Raw genomic sequence first — 18,579 nt, forward strand, 5'->3', positions numbered from 1 at the left:
TAAAACCAAATGAATACCCAGGGATTCGGGCCAACACGGCAGCATTTGTATTTCAACTTGTGAAATCCACGTCCCTTTGCAGTACCCCACTTACCCTCTAACCCTAAGAAAGGCATGGTGAGATGTCTGGGTCTCCAGCAGTTCAGAGTGAAGGTCTTCTGCTGTAGAAGATTCCAGCTGATGCAGACGGCAGTGACTGGCTGATCTTGGGTGTGTAGAGAAACGCACACGGCGGGACCTTAGCCAGGGTTATAGAAGGAGAGGGTGGATGGACTGTAGCTTCAGAGGCAGAGCCCTTGATGTGGCAAAACCACGCTTCAGCCAGTGGGGTGAAGTCAGGGGTGGTTGAGGGCCTGGCACAGGTTTTGCATACCTAGGGCCAGCAGGGTCTGAAGGCAGGGGGATGCATCTTCCTGGCAAAACCAGACAAGTCTCCAGGTAGCCATAAACTGACTACACAGACTTCATTCCTGAACACATGTTCAAAGTGATAAAATAAATGCAGATGGTCTCTCCAAGGCTCAGTGGAGGATTTTACATGGACTCGATGAACCATTAAGCACACACAGACACACATGTACTTGCGCACAGAGGAAAAGGGACAACAGAGAAATTGTCAAAAATATCAAACCCTAGAATGTCAATACCAATAGACAGGAAGGGTGGCAGAAAGAGAGGGAGGTTAATATTGTTATAAAAACAACACACACACTGTTAGTGTTTGTGTCTGGATGTCTCCCCGAAGCCTCTTGCAGGCATGGTGGTGGGCTTTTTGGAGGTGGCTGAATCTGGAGTTTGATTGGTTCACTGTCGAGTGCTGGGATTGGTAGTGTGAGGGCTGCCCCCACCCTCGGGCAGGTAGCCTGCATATAATCTAAGGGAGGGAAAGAGGCTTGCATCCTCCCTTTGCCCTTTTTGCTCTTGCTGCTCTTACTGGCTTCCACCACCGTGAACTGTTGCTACCCCTGTGCCTTGCTACCTTGCACTGGAGCCGGCAGATTATGGACTGAACTCTACAAACAGTGAGCTAAATAAGCCTTTCCTTCCTTAATTTTTGATGGGTGGTATTTTGTCTCAACAACGAGAGAAAAGTAATTAAGACACACATATACCCCTTCAGGAAAGTAAATATGTGGAATTGCTAGGAAAATATTGAATTTCACTGTAAGGAAGGGTTTAGTGCTATCTTTCTTGGATATCCATGGAGAAGTAGTAAAAGTCTGTTTGCAAGATTGGCCAGTGGTTTGGTTAGAGTCCCGAACAAAGGAAATGGATTTTAAGGTCCAACTTTCTTGGGCTAGGTGGTGAACGGACTTTGATTAAGACAAATCCTCTACCTCAGATCTTGCGAAAATCCACCAGAATTCCGGAGGTTTGGGGAACACAAGGCCCAGACCCCAGCCTTTGAAGGCAAAGATTTCAACAGCAAGGTTTGAGTCTAAAGCCCCGCCCTCACAAGGAGTCTACCAGTAGGTCCAGAGCAAGGGTAAAGCTGCCTGCTTTCCCTCACCAAGCTGGGCAGGGTCTCACAGTGGTGACAGCAGCTCTGAGAGTGGGCAAGTGGACGCTATGCACCTCTGACAGGTGGGAGATGAGAGCTCTTACTCTCTAGCTGCAAGAGGATGAACCACTTCCCAGCTCCTTGGGAGAGGCCACTTCTGTCCTTTTCACTCCTTCTTGGACAGGAGAGGTTATCAGCGCAGTGACCCCTCGGCAGTTGCGAACTTCATAGTGAGCACCTGAAAGGTCCCTTCCTTCAGGATCTTTTACATCTTAGGTTGAAAAATTAACCAACAGAGCTACCAAGGTGGAACACTAAGCCTGAGAAAGGACCCAGAGGAAGGAGGAGAAGGGGCCAGGGGCTCTCAGATGCCAGCTTCATGTTGGAAAGCTCCCACAGGTCCTCCCATCTGGTCAGGACCCTAGTAACCCAAGTGCCCAGAGTCTTCAAAACCTGGAAAAGGTCCCAGGGAAGGAGCTGCAATTTAAACCAAGGGTCTGACTTCCTGCTGCTCCTGCAGGGGGAGGAGAAGTTACAGGCTGGCAGGAAGCCACAGGGCAAGAGGTCCACCATAAGTGAGTTTATTTTCTGTATAGATTATGCATGCGTCATTTCACTTTGCTTCTGGGTATCCATAAAATGATTCTGTTACAGTTTGATTCCTTACTCTACAAAGTAAAACAAAAGAGTAAGAATGAAAAAAAAAAAAAAAAAAAAGAAAAAAGAAAAAGAAATTATGATTGTGAATATTGGGCTAATTTTTTTCCTATTTTTAAAATGGTGCAAGCTGCTTACCAAAAGCAAAACAAAACCAAAGGGCAAAAGGAGAGGGAGAGGAAGAGAAAAGGATGAGGGAGAGGGAGAGGGAGAGAGACTGAGAGATAGGTAGAGACAGAGACAGACAGAGACAGATCCAACACTTAACATCCAAAAAACAAATGTGCTGAAAAGAAACTTCTAAAATTGAACAGCAACCACAGCCTTGTCACTGCTATAAATCTTAATTCTTATTGGCATGACCAAGAGCAGAGGTCAAGTGAGGACCTGACTGTGTGCTTGCTGGCCAGGATTAAAGGTTCAGCTCAAAGCTATGGGGTATGATTTTTTTTTTTTTTTTTGTATTTAATACAGGGTCTATAGGATTTACAGGGTCTCACCACACAGATCAGACTCATAGTGATCCTCCTGTTTTCAGCCTCCCAAGTGCTGGGATTATAGGTGCACCACCATGCCCAATCTCTGGGGTATGATTTTTTTATGGGGGCCATACATAATCAGCTAAGCCAACAGGGACTACACTGGAAAGGGGATATAAGTGTGTTATACACAACTCTGACATCATCTGATTTTAACAAGTTTACTACAATGACAGTCATGGCCTTGACAATACTAAAATCAAAATACTGGTGTACACAGAGTTTACAGGTTGGCCCCGAGCGGAGCCACAAAACAAGGTTAACAGATGGCAGAGGCCTAAGGAGAGGCAAGCACACTGATTTTATTGAGAAAAAAGCTTATATACTGTAGGGTTGCTGAAGTTTAATAAATAAAGGTCAACTCATAATATATAAAAACAATATAAACATTTATATGCTACATGCATATCATATAATTTAAAGTAATAATTTATATGTGGGGAGAGATGCCAATTCATGTTCTTCCGATTTTTCTTGACAAGGCACACACACAGGAGGTGTCTATGCGGATCCAGCGCCAGCCTACAAGTTTGTTGTTTTCTGAAGTCAGTGCTCGGACGTAGGTCTGGGACGTTTTGCACTGAGAGTTCCAGTGTTTGTCATCAATCCCCCTGCAACCGTTTTTGACCGGCCTGGCTTCTTTACATCTTGTTTCATAAAAATATTGTTTGACAGGAGAGTTGCCGGTTTTGATCTCCCCCAACACCGTGACCTGGTGTCCCCGAATGTCGATGGCGGATGACTTGTCTGTCACCCATAGGCTCTCACTGTCACACACCGAGTACTCCCCTCGGTGACTCTTATGCTCTGCGTACCGCTTCCTCCGTGATGTTCTGTTGGCCGTCACAGGGTTGCCCACGTAATCCTCCATGAGGTACAAGGGAGGGGGCTCCAGGGGTGTGCTGTGGCTCAGAAGGACCCGGGGGGAGTTGTAGCGTCTCTGTTGCCTCAGCAGTTCTGTGTCCGTTGCAATCATTGGCTGGAATTCGGATCTGGCAGGCTCCCCCTGCTCCAGCCCCTGGGGGGCCTCTGCCTTCGGCAGGGTGCTCTGGTAACTTTCCTTAACGTCCACCATCTGCTTGGAGAGCTTGTTTTTCAAAATATCTGCCTGGATCAGCTTAATAATCAGGGAATTGAGCGAGTCTTCTGGCAAACTCCTTTGATCCATGTTGTTACCTTGGATGCCACGGAGATAAGCGAGAAATATCACATAAAACAAGATGGACATCACCTTGTTCACCTGTAAGATCTGGAAAGGAAACACAGGCATTAACAGCAAGCCATGGCAGCTGAGGCCCCTCCTTCCTGGCTCTGGCATCTGAGGCTAGAATGACTTGAGGTGGCCAAAGAGAGAGGGCACGACCATCCCAGGTAGACAGTAGGCTCCTCTCTGCACAGGCAGAAGGGCTATTTATGTCCTCAGCCATGGGACATGCTGGAGGACACATGCAGCCCTTACGAATCTGCTATCTTCCCCGGACAGACAGCACCAACTGTGCTTGTGCCGCCGTCTGCCTTATCCGGCAGCCTTTGAGGGCGTGCAGAGGACGTCCTGACACGTTAGCCACTCCTTGAAGCAGCAAAGACCAGTCAGTCCACTCCATCTTAGGCAGCTATGAAGTCCTAAATCTGAGGAATATAACTGCATTGTTACCTCCTTTGCCAGCAGCAGAGCATTCAAGCTGTCTCAGAGAAAAAGAATTCTGGCTGGGGAGATAGCTCGGAAGTCTAAGTGCCTGCCTGGCAAGCGCAAGGACCAAGTTTAATCCCTGGTACCCTAGGTGCACCGTGCCAGCCCCAAACCGGGAGTGGTGGCACACACCTGTAATTCCAGTGCCGGGGAGGCTGAGACAGGAATATTACTAAGAGTCTGAGCTGCACAGTGAGACCCTGTACCAAATATGCAAAGAAATATTGAAAGAAGGAAGAAAAAGAGTTCTATTGCTCCCAACCCCAACTCTGAGTCTTTCAAAGGAGCGCACTGAGGCTGGGATCTGCATCAGCTATCCCTAGTCTGTGCTACCAAACCTGGCAGAGTCTGTTGTCTTGGCACTGAAAATGAATGTGCAGGGCTACTCCCCATGCTGGGAGTCGGCCTGGGTCTCAGGGCGCCACTCCAGGCTCTCAGACAGACACGCACCACTGTGTGCCCAGCTGATCTGACCACCCTCGGAGACCCACTGCTTCACACAGCAGCCCTGCCGAGAGCCACTACCTGCGGAAGACAGAGAGGCAACAAGCCCAGCTCAGCCTAACGGGAGTCCTTAAAGTTTCCATTATGAAATGTTCCTTTTAGTGGTTCTATTTCTGACTCGGCTGTCTCCTCATTCGTTCGAGTGGCACTCAGTCCATCAGCACTCGCGCTCTGTTGCCATAGTAGAAGCTCAACACACAGCTCCCGCTGTGTCCTTGTGGGACTGCAGGGCTGATCTCCAGACACCTCTGCTACTGGGCTCCCCTGTCGGGGAGCAGAGCCCAGATTTTCTGAGGGTTAGCGCAGGAAGGGGATGCTGAGGCGGAGAAGGGTGGCTGAACTGGTGGTCCCAAGCTGCAGCCGGGTTCAGACCACTCCCCTTGAGTTATTTACTCTTAATTATCGTTGCAGCCACCTCATTCGCTCCCAGAGGCCCATCATTTCCTCTTTCAAGTTCTGCCTAAACATGGAAAATAGAAATGCTTCCCTCGGCTCACCTTTGGTATTTTCAGAAAGACTTTACTAAATCCAGAGGGAAAACAGATAGGAAATAAACAAAGTTGTCACGAGAAATAGAAAAGCAGCCCTGTGTTGCCGTACCATATCTGAGCCTGCCCTGCGGCCTCATACACAATCTCTTCCCCTGTCTTATCTGAAGTTCTGTGGCTCTCGTGTCCCCAAAGACCAACAATATTGCGGGAACTATGCTGGGACTTCCGCTTCCTGGCTCCTGGCCTGCCTCTGTGATAAGGGGACCCTTTTCTTTCTCTGGGAACCATTATCTGGACAACTGACTCCTTCAGGTCAAGCCAAGGAGTCTAACAGCCAGCCCTCCCTAGAGAAAATTATCCCAGGAAAGCAGTTCCCACAGGGTGTTTAATCTCCTCCTCCCCGACTCTGTACAGAAAGAACACTTTCTTCAACCTTGGAGGCCCAACACGATGAAACTTGAACATAAAAAGTAGGTAGACAGGCAGCTAAGATCACTCCCCAACCACTGAAAAGACTATAGCTAAGATAAAACAAAAGGACTAGCGATCTGTCAAAAAACAATTTATAGAACTCCCCAAATCCCAGTCAAAGTAATTTAAGAATATGCAAGATACATCATCTTAGGGAAACGTGCCACAGGGGCTGTCAGGGCACCCACTGGCGGTGTCCGTGGTGCTGTGACAGATAGGGCAGTAAGGTGGCCACCATCGCCTGTTGAGACAGTACTCTGTGGCACTGGAGGACGCAGGGTGCAAGAGGAGACCTCCTTGGGTGACGGCCTGAATATGGAACTGAAGGCTCTGAGGAGAAAAGCCACCTACAGGCAAATGCCTTCATTTCTGAGTTGGTCGGCTTTTCAGTACTATAACAAATACCCGAAGACTCAATTCATAAAGAGCAAAGGGATATTCTGGATTGTGATCTTAGAGATTTCAGTCTGTGACTGATTTTTGTGGCTTCGGCGCTAAGGCAGCACAACATGCTGGGAGAACACGGTGGAGACCAACAGAAAAAGGAAGAGACCAGGACCCCTCGATCCCTTTCAGAGGTGGCCTGAAAATGCCACCCTAGACTCCAGCTCTTAAAGGTTCTGTGACTGCCAGTAGTTACATGAGGACAAAGCATTTTTGACACATCTGTCTTTGGGGACACTCCAGATCTCAATATAGCATCTTCATAGATTAGAAAAACCCAAACTGCAGATGAGGGGTCACACAGGGAAGTTAGAGGCGATCTGCTCTCTGGCCCTGGCCGGGCACTTTCATGGTGGCGAATGGGGTTACATGATTCACAGTCCACCCCCATTCACGACAGTGCTACCTGAATGAGCTTTAGATGACTTGTATACCTATGATGCGCCTTCCACCTGCCTCCTTCTGCGACCTCTCATGTCGAGCTGTTCCTGTTCTTCAGCGCCACACACTTCAGCTGGCTCTTCTGTGATGCTTCCCAAGACCCTATGCCTGCTTTGTGTCCTCTCAGCCTGTTCTCCAAATGGCTGTAGCAAGTACTGCATCTCCACCCAGCATTACGCAGGTTGGTGTGGGTCCAGCCCATTTCTGCATCTACAGTGTCTCATATCGTTCAATCCAAATAGCCCACCATGATAATCTGAAGTCAGTAATGGAAATGAACCACACACACAAACCTGCTTTGAAACCTGGCCGGCTTCCATTAAGCTTCTAGCTTTGTCTTGGAAAGCAAGCCCCAAAATGTTATTAAGCAAACTCCCCAAACACATACATCTGAAGCTAGAGAAAACCTCTTCCTTTTGATTACAAACTAGAGATTTGGTGGTAAAGTCAGGTTGCTAATAAGTGGCAGAGTGATAGGGACTCTTGGGCCTTAGGTTCAGCAAATACTATGTGGCCTGTGTGCAGCCAACTTCGGGAAGGCACTCAGGACAGTGGCAGTGCCCGGCCAGCGCCATAGACATGTGAGCTGAAGGTGAACCTAAAGTTTCTCTGGAGGAAGAGGGGCTGCAGCCCACCCTCATGGCACGCACACACACGAGGACCATGCATCTGGAGAATGCCTTCCTCTCCATCTGGCTCACAGCGGTCGGCATCGGCCTCCTGGCCACAAGGCTTTCTCCCAAATGCTCCCAAAAGCTGGATCTCAGAGCAGCCACACTGGCGGTGGGAGAAGAGAGAGGATAAGAGGACTGGGAACTGGAGGCACAGAGAAGGTGAACGTTAAGAACGCAAGTGTGCACTGAAGGGAAGTGGCGTTTCTTAATGTGCTTTATTTCCCGCCCACCTCCTCAGGTGGGATTTCCCAGGATGACTTCCCTGCAGGGACACGGACACAGCGAGGTGGGGCCACTAGACCTAGCTCTGGGAAGGCAGCGACTTTCTGGGCCAGAGCTCACAGTCCTTCATAGGGCCTCGTGTAAGCAACTGCTGTGTTAGCATTACCCACGTGTCTCCTCTTCAGTGATGGGGACCATGTCCTTTTCATCCACACATCCCCGATACTCAGCACAGGGCCAGACAGGTGGTAGGGTTTCAATGTCTGCTCACTGAATGGGCCCCTGCGACAACCAAGACCCACCCGAGGCACTACTCACTGGCTCGACAGCGAGCTGCACGGGCTTCTGCCAAGCCTGGTTTTGGAAGCCAATCAATCCTGCCTTCTTTTCCCAAAGAAAATACAGGCCCTGGCTCTAAAGCAAGCCGTGGTCCCCAGGCTCTTCTTGGCTATAATTAGAAAAAGACCTGTTAAAGACCTCAGTAAAGCCCCTTCCTGCACTCTCCCCAGTGCCCACTTCCCCTGCTTGGAGATTTCCCAGATCCCGGCCAACGTGCACATGCTCTTTTCCCCACTTAAAAATGCTTTCCCACATATGGTGTTTTCTCAGTCCCTGGAGCAACATTCCTGCAAGGTTTCACCATCTCTCAAAATACTCAAAAGAGAGCAGTTTCTGATTCCTCCTTTTGGCTCAGTTTACAATACACACAGAGGGTTTTTGGGTATCCAAGAAAGCGGCTGAAATGGAAAGGGAAGCCGGGCTGGAGAGTGGCACAGGAGCCGAGCCCACAGCAACCTGTGTCTTGTCCCACATGGAGATGGGGCTGCACGCTGCAGGCTCCGGGTCACCTATCCAGGAGCATTTCCCCACACTGGACCAGCTGCACCTCTGGCTTCATACATACAGAGTATACTACTAGTCTGCTACAGCAGAACATCATGGATAAAAATGCTAGAGTTTATATATGGATGTGCATGAAACCTGTGAGTCTCGTGACAACCTTGCTGAGGAAGGGATTCTTACATATCCCATTCCAGACAAGGATGTTGAGGCATGATGAGGTTAAATAACCAGCTAATGAGCAGAACCAGGATTTGAGTAGAGTCTGGGGCTAAGGTGCATGCTCTTAATGACTGCACTCTGCTGCCTCTCTGTCTTCCCTGCTCTCAGTCACCTAGAGCATTAATTTCCAGGAGAAGCTTGAGACCTAAGCTTAGAGCCAGGATGGCTGCCGTAAGTCCTTCCCCAAGAAATCACAGACCTGCTCCAGGTTTCTGGGGACCTGAGGTCCATTGCTTCTGATCCTCCTTCCCAGATTCCGTAGGAGAGCACTGCTCATGAAAGTCAGTGAAATTCACTGACTCTTGTGTCCCTAGATCAGATGACCTCTGAGGTCATGCCCCTGCAGAGAGTGTGCCCTGAAGGCCACAGAACACCACACAGCCTGGAAGCAGGGTGCCTTTTAAAGGGTGCAGAAAGGCTCCATTTTAGCTTTCCTGAGAAAGCAGTCATGAAATCAAACATGAAAGCAATTTTTAATTAGGTAAATGTTTCATATACAAATTCAAGAGCTGTCATTGTTCCTTGTACAGATGCACTTGTCTGAAGGAGAATATACTCTGTGGTTAGGGTTGGAGGGGACACTGTCTGGCTAATTCTCTGGAGGTCCTAAGGCTGCAACAACCTCCGACCGCTGCTGAGGGTGCCACTGACACATCGTGCCAGATAACCCACCTATCTTGCTCAGGGGTGGAAAGGGAGAGAGGTAAGGAAGACATAGATTTAAAGTAGAATGACAAAAGGGAAAGGAATGTGGGGGACGATTAAACAAAGGCCATATAAAAGACCAGCTGAGCTTGTTCCCCAAATCTGAAGTGCAAAATTCATTCACACTGGCTTCACTCAGATCACAGATCCCAAGGCCTCAAAATTAGTTAGTGGGCCACAAGAAGATCTTCTGACCATGGCAAGTGGGAGAGGAGAGAGCCTACGGGGAATCTCTACTGGAGGTTGGTCTGGTTTTAGTTAATCTCCTTATTAATGATGCGGAAGCAGGAGAGAGGGAAAATAACAAATTAATTAAAACACACAGATGATGCCCAAAGGGAAGGTGGTGCAGACCCCAGCAAGAACACACCAATTAGCCCCAGCCCCGCTGGAGTTGTCAACCTGAAAATCGAAGGATTATATTCATGGTGGAAACACGCAGGTCAGCCCACTGGGATGGAGATGAATCCAAAAGCAACAAGACTGGGAAGTGCTTGAAAAAAGAAGGGAGGGAGGGAGGGAACGGCTTGGAGCTGCAGCCAGGAGTCAATGAGAAGCGAGTACACAGCTATGGGGCTGTGCACCACTGTGCTTTCTGCTGTCCCTTCCAGCTCCTCATTTGACCATTCAGCCTCAGCCACCACTGGGCAAAGGAAGAGCCCTGAAATACTCTTCCTCCTCTGCTTCTTCACTTCTCCTTCTGCTCCTCCTTTTCCCCTGGGTGTATGTGGTACTAGAGATGAACTTAGAGCTTTTGCACTGAGCAATGTCTATGGTTTATTTAATAAAAATTAAATATGTAAGACAAGGTCTCTCTTTTTATATATAAGACAAGGTCTCTCTAAGTTGCCCAGGTTGGGCTGGGACTCACAATTCTACCCCAGTCTTCCAGGGGTAAGCACACTGTAAGCACACTGGCAACTGTGGCCCAAAATGCAGGTGAGCATGCTCTGAATGCACAGAGAGCCCAAAGTGATCCACGGTTCGGACAAGGAAGAGCCATGTGTTCTGCCTGTGTTTAGGGAGAACCTATTGCTGATCTCTGAACTCTGGGCAGGTCTGCATCAACAGGTAGAAGCAGAGCTGGGAAAGTAACTTCCACACCTGTTCTTTAAAATCCCTGTCTGAGTCTACGCTGCTGCTTCTTGTTAAAGCTAACACTTAAAACATTAGGTTCAGAATGGTATTACTAAGCCCAGCTCCAAGATCTAGAAGAGAACAAGGCCCTCAAGGCTCATGAGATGCTGGTTTTCCAGCAGAAAAAGGTACTCAGTCAACAGAGGTGGTGCTTTCCAGGGTGAAACAAGATAAAACAGAGACCTTCAGAAAGCTGGGCCAGCTCTCTCACAAAGTACCAAACGGCTACTTTCTGGGGCCCTAACATGACTCAGGAGCCTTGTACAAAGGGGCCTGTACCCTTTAAAAAATGTGCCTGAGATGAAGGTAGAAAGCTAGAAGCTTGTACTGCACAGCTGTAGGGAGAGGAATTTCACACTGTTCCAAGCACACACACCCTCCTCGCCCCAAGGCGGTGAGAGGTGGAAGGTTTGGCACATGTCAAAGCAATGTGCACCCACAGCTCCCTGGAGGAAGGCGGGACTCGTGCTCCCAGGCCGAGTGGCCCTTCAGCTCTGCCCCATCTTGGCCCAGACACCAGAGCTTGGTGTGTTGACTGGAGCCCCAGGAAATGCAGGTTTAGTTTGTCCTGAGCACAGAACTAATTCCCGTTTCATGGCCTGAAGTGGACAAGGAAGGAACTACAGCGAAACTGAGTCAGCCCAGGGACTGGCCCTGGCGGCACTGATCTAGCACATTTGGCTCCAGTGTTTGGGGCATGCATATAGCCCACGCATGCATATAGTACTTTCCACACATGCATGTGTATCTCCACTCACGCACCCCCCCCCCCAGTACCCACCAAGATGAGGCTGGATGGTTCACAGTCAGCTGGTTAATGCGACACTTGCATCTGGGGATCAGTTTCTGCATCTGCGTTAACTCCATTTTACAAACCCACAAAGGGGAGCGAAGTTACTTCAAGCAGAGACAGCTGGGGATACAAGGAGTGCTAAGCTTCGGAGATTAATTTCTTCAGCAATATTTTTGTTATAAATATGTGCCTTGTGTTCAACCTGAGTTTCTGCGTCATGCACTTGTCCTGCGAAATGCTACACAGCACAAAGGCATGCTGTTAGCAGATAGGGGCTCCTTATTTCAATAATTACAGTAGATATAAAAAATTATAAGTAGGGCCAGGAGATAGCTCAGCAGTCTAAGTGCCTGCCTGGCAAGTACAAGGTCCCAAGTTCAATTCCTGGGACCACATGTGGTGGCATGCACCTGTAATCCCAGCACTATGGGAGGCTGAGACAGGAGGATTGCTACAAGTCTGAACTGCAAAGTGAGACCTTGTATCAAAAGAAAAAATATATAAGTAAAAATGAGGATGATGATGTTAAAGATATCTTGTGCACCCAGCCAAGAATGAAACTCAAAATGACAGAATAAAGAAACTGACTTTGTTGGAGTTGCAGCCTTAGGGAAACTCTAAAGTATGACTTCCATTTTGTTCCCACTCTGGGCACCTCTTCCCAGCTGAGACCACAGCTGGCTTGGCAATGCCCAAACCTTGTGTGGACTTACCAAGGGCTAACAGCAAGGCTGGGCTTGGCCCCAAGAGGACTTGGCTGTAGGGAGACTGGTCAGTGGCAGCTCTTCCTCTAGGGTCAGGGGTAGGCTGCCCCATCACGGCCAGCCTCCTGCAGGGGGTTGAGGTGGCGGCTGGCGGTTCACAGGTGCTGTCCAGGACTGGCCTTGTCCTGGGTACTGTCCACCTCCCAGAGCTCCCACTGCCTGAGGACTGCAGGGCCACAGCTGTCTCGCTCTACATGGTGTCCATTCCCTCCACACACCACAACCACCATCGTGCATCTGGGCACTTCTACAAGTAGGGAAACCTAGGCAAAAGGGTGTCACGTGATCTTCTGAGCCTGTTCTCACCCACTCATGTCATGACACTAGGATTTGCACAAGAAAGACAAGACATCCATCTCCTTTCCAAGCTGGAGTGTGTGACAGGCACTTACTAAGCATTATGACTTCAATCCTAACAGTCTAGGGGATTGCTCCGGACAGCAGGGCAAGACATCAGACCAGTGCAGAGCTTGTCCTCTGAAAGCTATTTTGGCATGAGCCCTCTGAATCCAAAGCTGCCTTTAATCACAAACACAAGTCATAATGATCATTTGGAATAATGGCTAACCCTCACTGAGCCTCAGCATATGCTAGGTTTTGCAGAACATTTTTACATGGATTATTTCAATTAATCCTCACTGATACGATTATTATCCCCACTGTGTGGCTGAGGAAACTGAGGTTCAGAGGGATTAAGGAATTCTGCCCAGGATGGCTTATCCATTAAGAGGAGAGCCAGGATCCAAACCCTCATCTGTGTGGCATCCAGGGTCCTAACTCTCAGCCAACATCGCTTCATACCTCCCAACTCACTCCGAGCCCAAGGCACCTGTCACTTTGGTGGGGCAATCCAGGCAGTAAGCGCCACGGCTTTATCAATGCTGTCCCCACCCTGCCTTTTCCCCCCCCCCTTCTTTACCTTTTTTAAAGAAGGAGATTGAAGACAGACCTGCCGAAATGTACAAAGGACACTTCACAGTCCAGTGCTGGTGCCACTCATTTTTGGCTGCTGGAAAACTTGAGACTAACAAGTTCATTTTTAGTTTAAAAATATTCTTTTCCCACCAGGGAGATGACTCTGTGGAATAAGTGCTTCTCTGGCAAGTGCAAGGGCCTGAATTCAAACCCCAGTTCCACTAAAAAAAACAAAAACAAAAAAACTTCTACTTTGGACCGGGGATATAGCTCAGTAGGACAAGGGCTTTCCTGGCAAGCACAAGGGCCTGAATTCAACCCTTGGTTCTGAAAAAAAAAAAAAAAAAAGATTAAAAAAAAATTCTTTCTCCCCTTTCTTATTTGTACAGAAGACCAAGAACCTATATGTTCTTTTTTTTTTTTTAGTGGCCAATTTAGTTGAGGGAAAAAAAGCAAATGTAGACTTTTGGTTGATCATTGGCTTTAATTTATTAATGGAATCAGCACTGCCATTTGCTAGTTTATGGCTGTAGGGGAATCACTGCATGTTTTGGGGACCCAGTGACAACAGTGGTGCTACTTGTATTGATGGTAAGATGTTCCACACAAAACTCAGGTCCTTATCTACTGATGTGCTAGTATGCCCCACCCCTTGTTCTAGTGACAACGGAAATAAAGACCCAGTCTTCTAAAAACCATCCTGGCAGACCTTATCACCCTTGGCTAAGAATTACACAGCTTTCTGCAAGTGGCCTTAATTGTTCAAAGTCACGGATCCACTTCAGAATGCAAACTGAAGACTTTTTTTGCTAAAAACATACATGTGCACAGAAAGGAAAATTTTTAGCCCTGCTAAGCAGCCCACAGATCCTAGGGTTAGAAATCTTGAACTAAAAAATTTCAAAGGTTCGCTCTAACTGGACTACCTGGATCACATTATGCAAACGCTGAGCCAGTTCCTCAGAGCCAGTGATCCCTACTTCCAGCCTCATTTTCCAGTCTTCCCTGTTTCTCTGTGCCCCTCTGAAACTCGGGAGCCAGGAGCCAGCATTGAAATCTCTTAAGATTCTTGTGTAATGGGAAGAGTACGGAATCACCAAAATGAAAGAGGAAGCGCAGAAGAGGTAGAACTAGAACGGAGGTCTCCAGCACTCTACGCTCCTCACGCAGAGCCACACATCGGGCAGTCCTTGTGAACACACACGGAGGGAAGTCTGCCCTTGGTGGAGGAGGCACGGGGTCCCGTGAGCGGGCCCCTTCTGGGACGTCCAGGGCTACACTGGGAGAGCACTAGAGTCTTGGTAACATGCTGATGGAAGCAGAACCCTTCTCTTCCCTTTTTCCTTTCCCCATCCACACCCTGCACAGGTATTCGGGAGTGCGTGTGTGTGCTTTCCTTCCTGCCTGCCATTACTCTAGGTGACTACACTCTGATGCATGGCTTGGTGTCTCTGTGGCCTCCCTGCTCCTCCATGCCATCAGGGCCATCCTTCAGGATGTTAGAAAATGTCAATTTCCCAAAACTGACATCTTTCTTTTCCAGCCAGCTGCCAGGATGCCTGGGGCATGCCCTGCCCTGACAGCAGCTGTGCAGACTCAGGAAACGGTATCAGAGGGCGGTTGCACAACATGGGCCTCAGGAGACATCTCTGGAGGCTGACAGGGGAGACTTCATTAGCATACGAGGGACTCTCCTAATTTATCATACAGTAAAAGTGGGTAAATTATTATTATTTCCAGAACTGGGGCCTGAACCCAGGGCCTGCACCCTGAGCTACATCCCCAGCCTTTTTATTTCTTTGAAAAAGAGTCTCACTAAGTTGCTGAATTGTCCAGGCTAGGCTTGAATTTGTACTCTTTCTGCTCCAGTCTCCCAGAGTTGTGGGATTAAGGCATGCACTGTCATGACCCCCTACTCTATATGAAGGTTTGTTTTTTTTTTAAATACATTTGGACCAGATACTGTGTACATGCATGATTGCTAGTTTTAAGTATGGCTACTAACTTCTCATACTCTTCCCATGCAGCAAGGGTGTGTATTTCCCCTCTTTATATGGGAATAGGCTTGTGCCTGGTTTGGTCAACAACGGCAGAAACACCATTATGCGATTTCCAGGGCTAGTTCATAAGAGACCATGCGTCAGTGGCCTGGCCATATGAATAGTCTACGGGTCCAGAGGCTACCATGTGGGAGAAGCCATGTTGGAGATAGTCTCCTGGGCAGACCAGCTGAGTCCAGCCTTCTAGCCATTCCTGGTAGAGATCTAGTCCTGCAAGTGAAGTTTACCTGGTTGACCTGCCTGCCAGACAAAGTCAACCAAGTGGCCTCTGTCAAGGCCACATGGCACAGAAGAATCACCTAATAGAGTTCCACTCAAAGTTCTGACCCTTACAGTTGAGAAATGATAAAATACTTTTGGCTCCAAGCTACTATGTTTTGGGGTGGTTTGTTGCAGAGCAAAAACTAAGCAGATACTCACAGCTGGGAAAATTACTACGGCTTACTGGTATCATTTGTCTTTCAGTGACAATGACAGCATTTCATTACACTTGTTCAGACAGCCCAGATAAAGCTCTTAGAGGGTAGGTCTAAGGTCTAACAAAATGAAAATCTCAGGTCATCCCTGGTGCATGGACAGGAACTTGGAACCAGACCCTAAAGGACATGGAAGTTCCTTGCTGTCAGTTGCTTGAAGGTGGCCTCCAGCTCAGGTTCTGTGACTTACAGTCCTGAACATCAAGAGCAGAGGGGGAGTCATCCCTGCCCTCCGAGACTCTTGTGTACCATATATGTGTGCACATGTGTGTGTGTGTGTGTGTGTGTGTGTGTGACTGTGTGTGAGAGACAGAGATGGGGACAGACAGACAGGGAGAGGAAGAGAGGAGAGAGAGAGAAAAACAGAGAAGGTGGGGTCTTACGGAAAGAGGTGGTTTCAGCTGAGTCACAGTCCTACAGGAAGGAAAGGAAGGATAGGAGAGGGTGCTGCCCAGGAGCCTCTAAGTTCTGAATTTTCACCACCACTATGACCACCGCTGCCCCAAGCTTGTTAAGTCCTGCACTAGCTCTGTCACATCAAGAGAGTGGGCAGGCTGGTGCCTCGGACACTGAGGGGCCATGGCTCAGCATCGCGGGGAGCACGAAATGTGGGCTGACAGTGCTACAGTGGCCCATGAAACAGGCTGTGATGGTACCTGACCTGTGTCCTTGTCCTAAGAATGTCTGAGGGTCAGCCCCAGGGGCACTACTGTCATCAGAGGCTGGAAAGAGGAGGGTACTCAAAGCAGTACATGTGCTGCTGGGAAACAGGCATCAGTTATGTGTGTAGTATCTATCCATGTGTGTGTGTTATACATATGTCAGCATGTGTGTATGATGGGTATGATGTGCCTGTGCATGTGTGTGGCATGTAAGTCCCTGTGTGGATGTGCTGTCTGTGTCTAAACATGTGTACATGTGTGTGTCGGATGTCTGCTTGATGATGTGCCACTTGGTGGTATGTGTGTGTATGTGTGTCTGGATATGCATGTGTGTGTCTGTGTGGTGTGTATTATGTGGCATGTTGGGAAGGCGATGCTGAGAAGGGGAGACTGCTGGAGAGCAGAGCCTCCTCCTGCTGACCCACATAGCCACTGCGAGCACTCGGGCATGTCTTCTCCAACCTGGGGCAGGCCTCAGTTTCCTCCTGTATGCAAAGCAAAATCCTGAGAAAACAGCCCTGAGATCCTTCCTGTTCTAGCCGTTGCCCTGTCTTCAGTCTAAAGCCAGGCTGGGGTCTTGCTAGCACAGGAACAAACCAATTCCTGGGTCCCACTCATCCCCTAGTCTGCCATGGCTGCCCCCTCTGACAAGGCCATCAGCAGCAGTGGCTTGGTCCCAGAACAGGAAACTTGTAAGCACAGGCAGTGGAGGAGCCCCAGAGATAGAAAGAAACTCTGGGTCAAGTTTGCATTTCTCATTATTTCTCCAGCCTTTCTCGAATTCCTTTTGTTTAGAAAGCTCCTTGAGTTTCCAAAGGCTCCCCTCCCCCGCTCTACACTGAAGCCCCTAGGAGCTGCTCAGCCTGTAACCCTTCCGGATAACACGTTCCATATGTTGGTCACTCTGCATGAGTGGTGCATGCTCACTTTCCTGGTCACCTCTTCCACATCTCCTACACCACCTCTTCCTGAACGATACCCCAGCTCCCTCTGAAGCTCCCTGTCCAAGAAGCAGAGATGACATCAGGGACAGGAGCTTTCTGCTTTTCCTCCTGGAAGTGCCCTCTCAGGATTCCTGCAGGGTCACCTCCCTGTGCCTGGGAGCTGCTGCCTCTGCTCTGGCCCACCCGCTGCCAACAGCTGCAGAGAGACCCTCCTTTTAAGCAGTGGGGCTAATTGAGCAGTGCCCCAGCTGAGCCTGCCACATGATTTGCTTGGAGCCTGCTTTCCTAGCAAGGCAACACAGCATTCTATTGTCTTTTTCCCCCACACGGCTCCCCCTGGGGGGCTACCCACTGTGATAAATAAAGCCCAAGAGGTTTTTCCAAGGCAACTTCCAACACCTACTTTGTGGGTGCAAAGAGACCCTTCCCCTCTTCAGATACTTTTGTTTTGGTGATTGAGTTTGTTAGCCTCACAGCCATGCCAAACACATCTTCACACTATCCTGTAAGGACTGCCAAGAGTCAGGGGAAGGTGGGCCTCAAAGCTTGGAGGGGTTTAGTAGATGGGGTGGGGACAGCTTCCAAGTGTGGAAGGAGCCTGGGGCTCCCTGTGAGTCCCTCCTCCCTTGGAAGCAGGGTGGTCCTTAACAGGTTCAGACTCCTAGGGATGCCCTGGGGGTAAAGCAGGGTACCAGAATGGCTGCAGCAAATCTGCGACCCAGACACTCAAGAAAACACATAGGTCTCAGTGCGTGACACTGACATATTTGGGATACACAATCAACTCTCAAAGGAAAAAGGATGACAGCTTGCGTATCCACTATAGACTGAGGATTATAATTGAAAATTACTTGCCCTTTCCTTGGCTTTTGAAGAAAGTCTTAGGAAGACTTCACCGAGCAAGGACATTGCCCTTTTAAAGTTGAGAAATCCAGGGCATACTGTAGTGAGTGAAAGGCTTAAAGTTGTCACAGGTAGATGTCTAACCACAACCAGACCTTGCTGCCTGACCCGAGTCTATACCTTTCCTAAAAGACACTGGTCTCTACTATCAAAGTCCTAGGATTTAGGAAAAATCCCGTGCCTATGATCACCGAAGAAGGGGACATCCCACATCTACAAAAACGCAGTCTGTCGATTTCCTAGCTTTGTGGTTCTCAACATATTCCCCCTTTCTGTTCTGTTTTTTCAGAGATGGGTGTTCCACTGCAGTTAAAGAAGCTGTATTTGGAGGAGTCTTTAAAGGACTTTTTCATACTTGGAACTAGTCTAAAGATTGTAGGTGCTTGAATTCAGCAAAATAACCCAATATAGTCCAATAGTCCATAATAGTAGTGGGTTATCAGCAAAACTGGCAAGTGTCAGAAGTTGTTGAAGAGCCTTTCACAGTACAGCATATTAATATGGCATTACTTATTTTATATTTT

General features: G+C 48.6%; 1 protein-coding gene across 2 annotated transcripts in view; it reads right to left on the bottom strand.

Annotated features, from left to right (window-relative positions):
• Positions 1–2,844: 2,844 nt before the first annotated feature.
• Positions 2,845–18,579, bottom strand: part of Ntf3 (neurotrophin 3) — a 70,617-nt gene continuing 54,882 nt past the window's right edge. For both annotated transcript variants that reach the window (XM_004643563.2, XM_023703744.1), the window contains one exon: positions 2,845–3,946. In XM_004643563.2, coding sequence (XP_004643620.1) covers positions 3,152–3,946 — 795 coding nt within the window. In that variant the 3' untranslated portion in view covers positions 2,845–3,151. The remainder of the gene's footprint in view (positions 3,947–18,579) is intronic.

The sequence above is a fragment of the Octodon degus genome, unplaced genomic scaffold (assembly GCF_000260255.1).
Source record: "Octodon degus isolate 3935 unplaced genomic scaffold, OctDeg1.0 scaffold00178, whole genome shotgun sequence".
Classification (NCBI taxonomy): Eukaryota; Metazoa; Chordata; class Mammalia; order Rodentia; family Octodontidae; genus Octodon; species Octodon degus.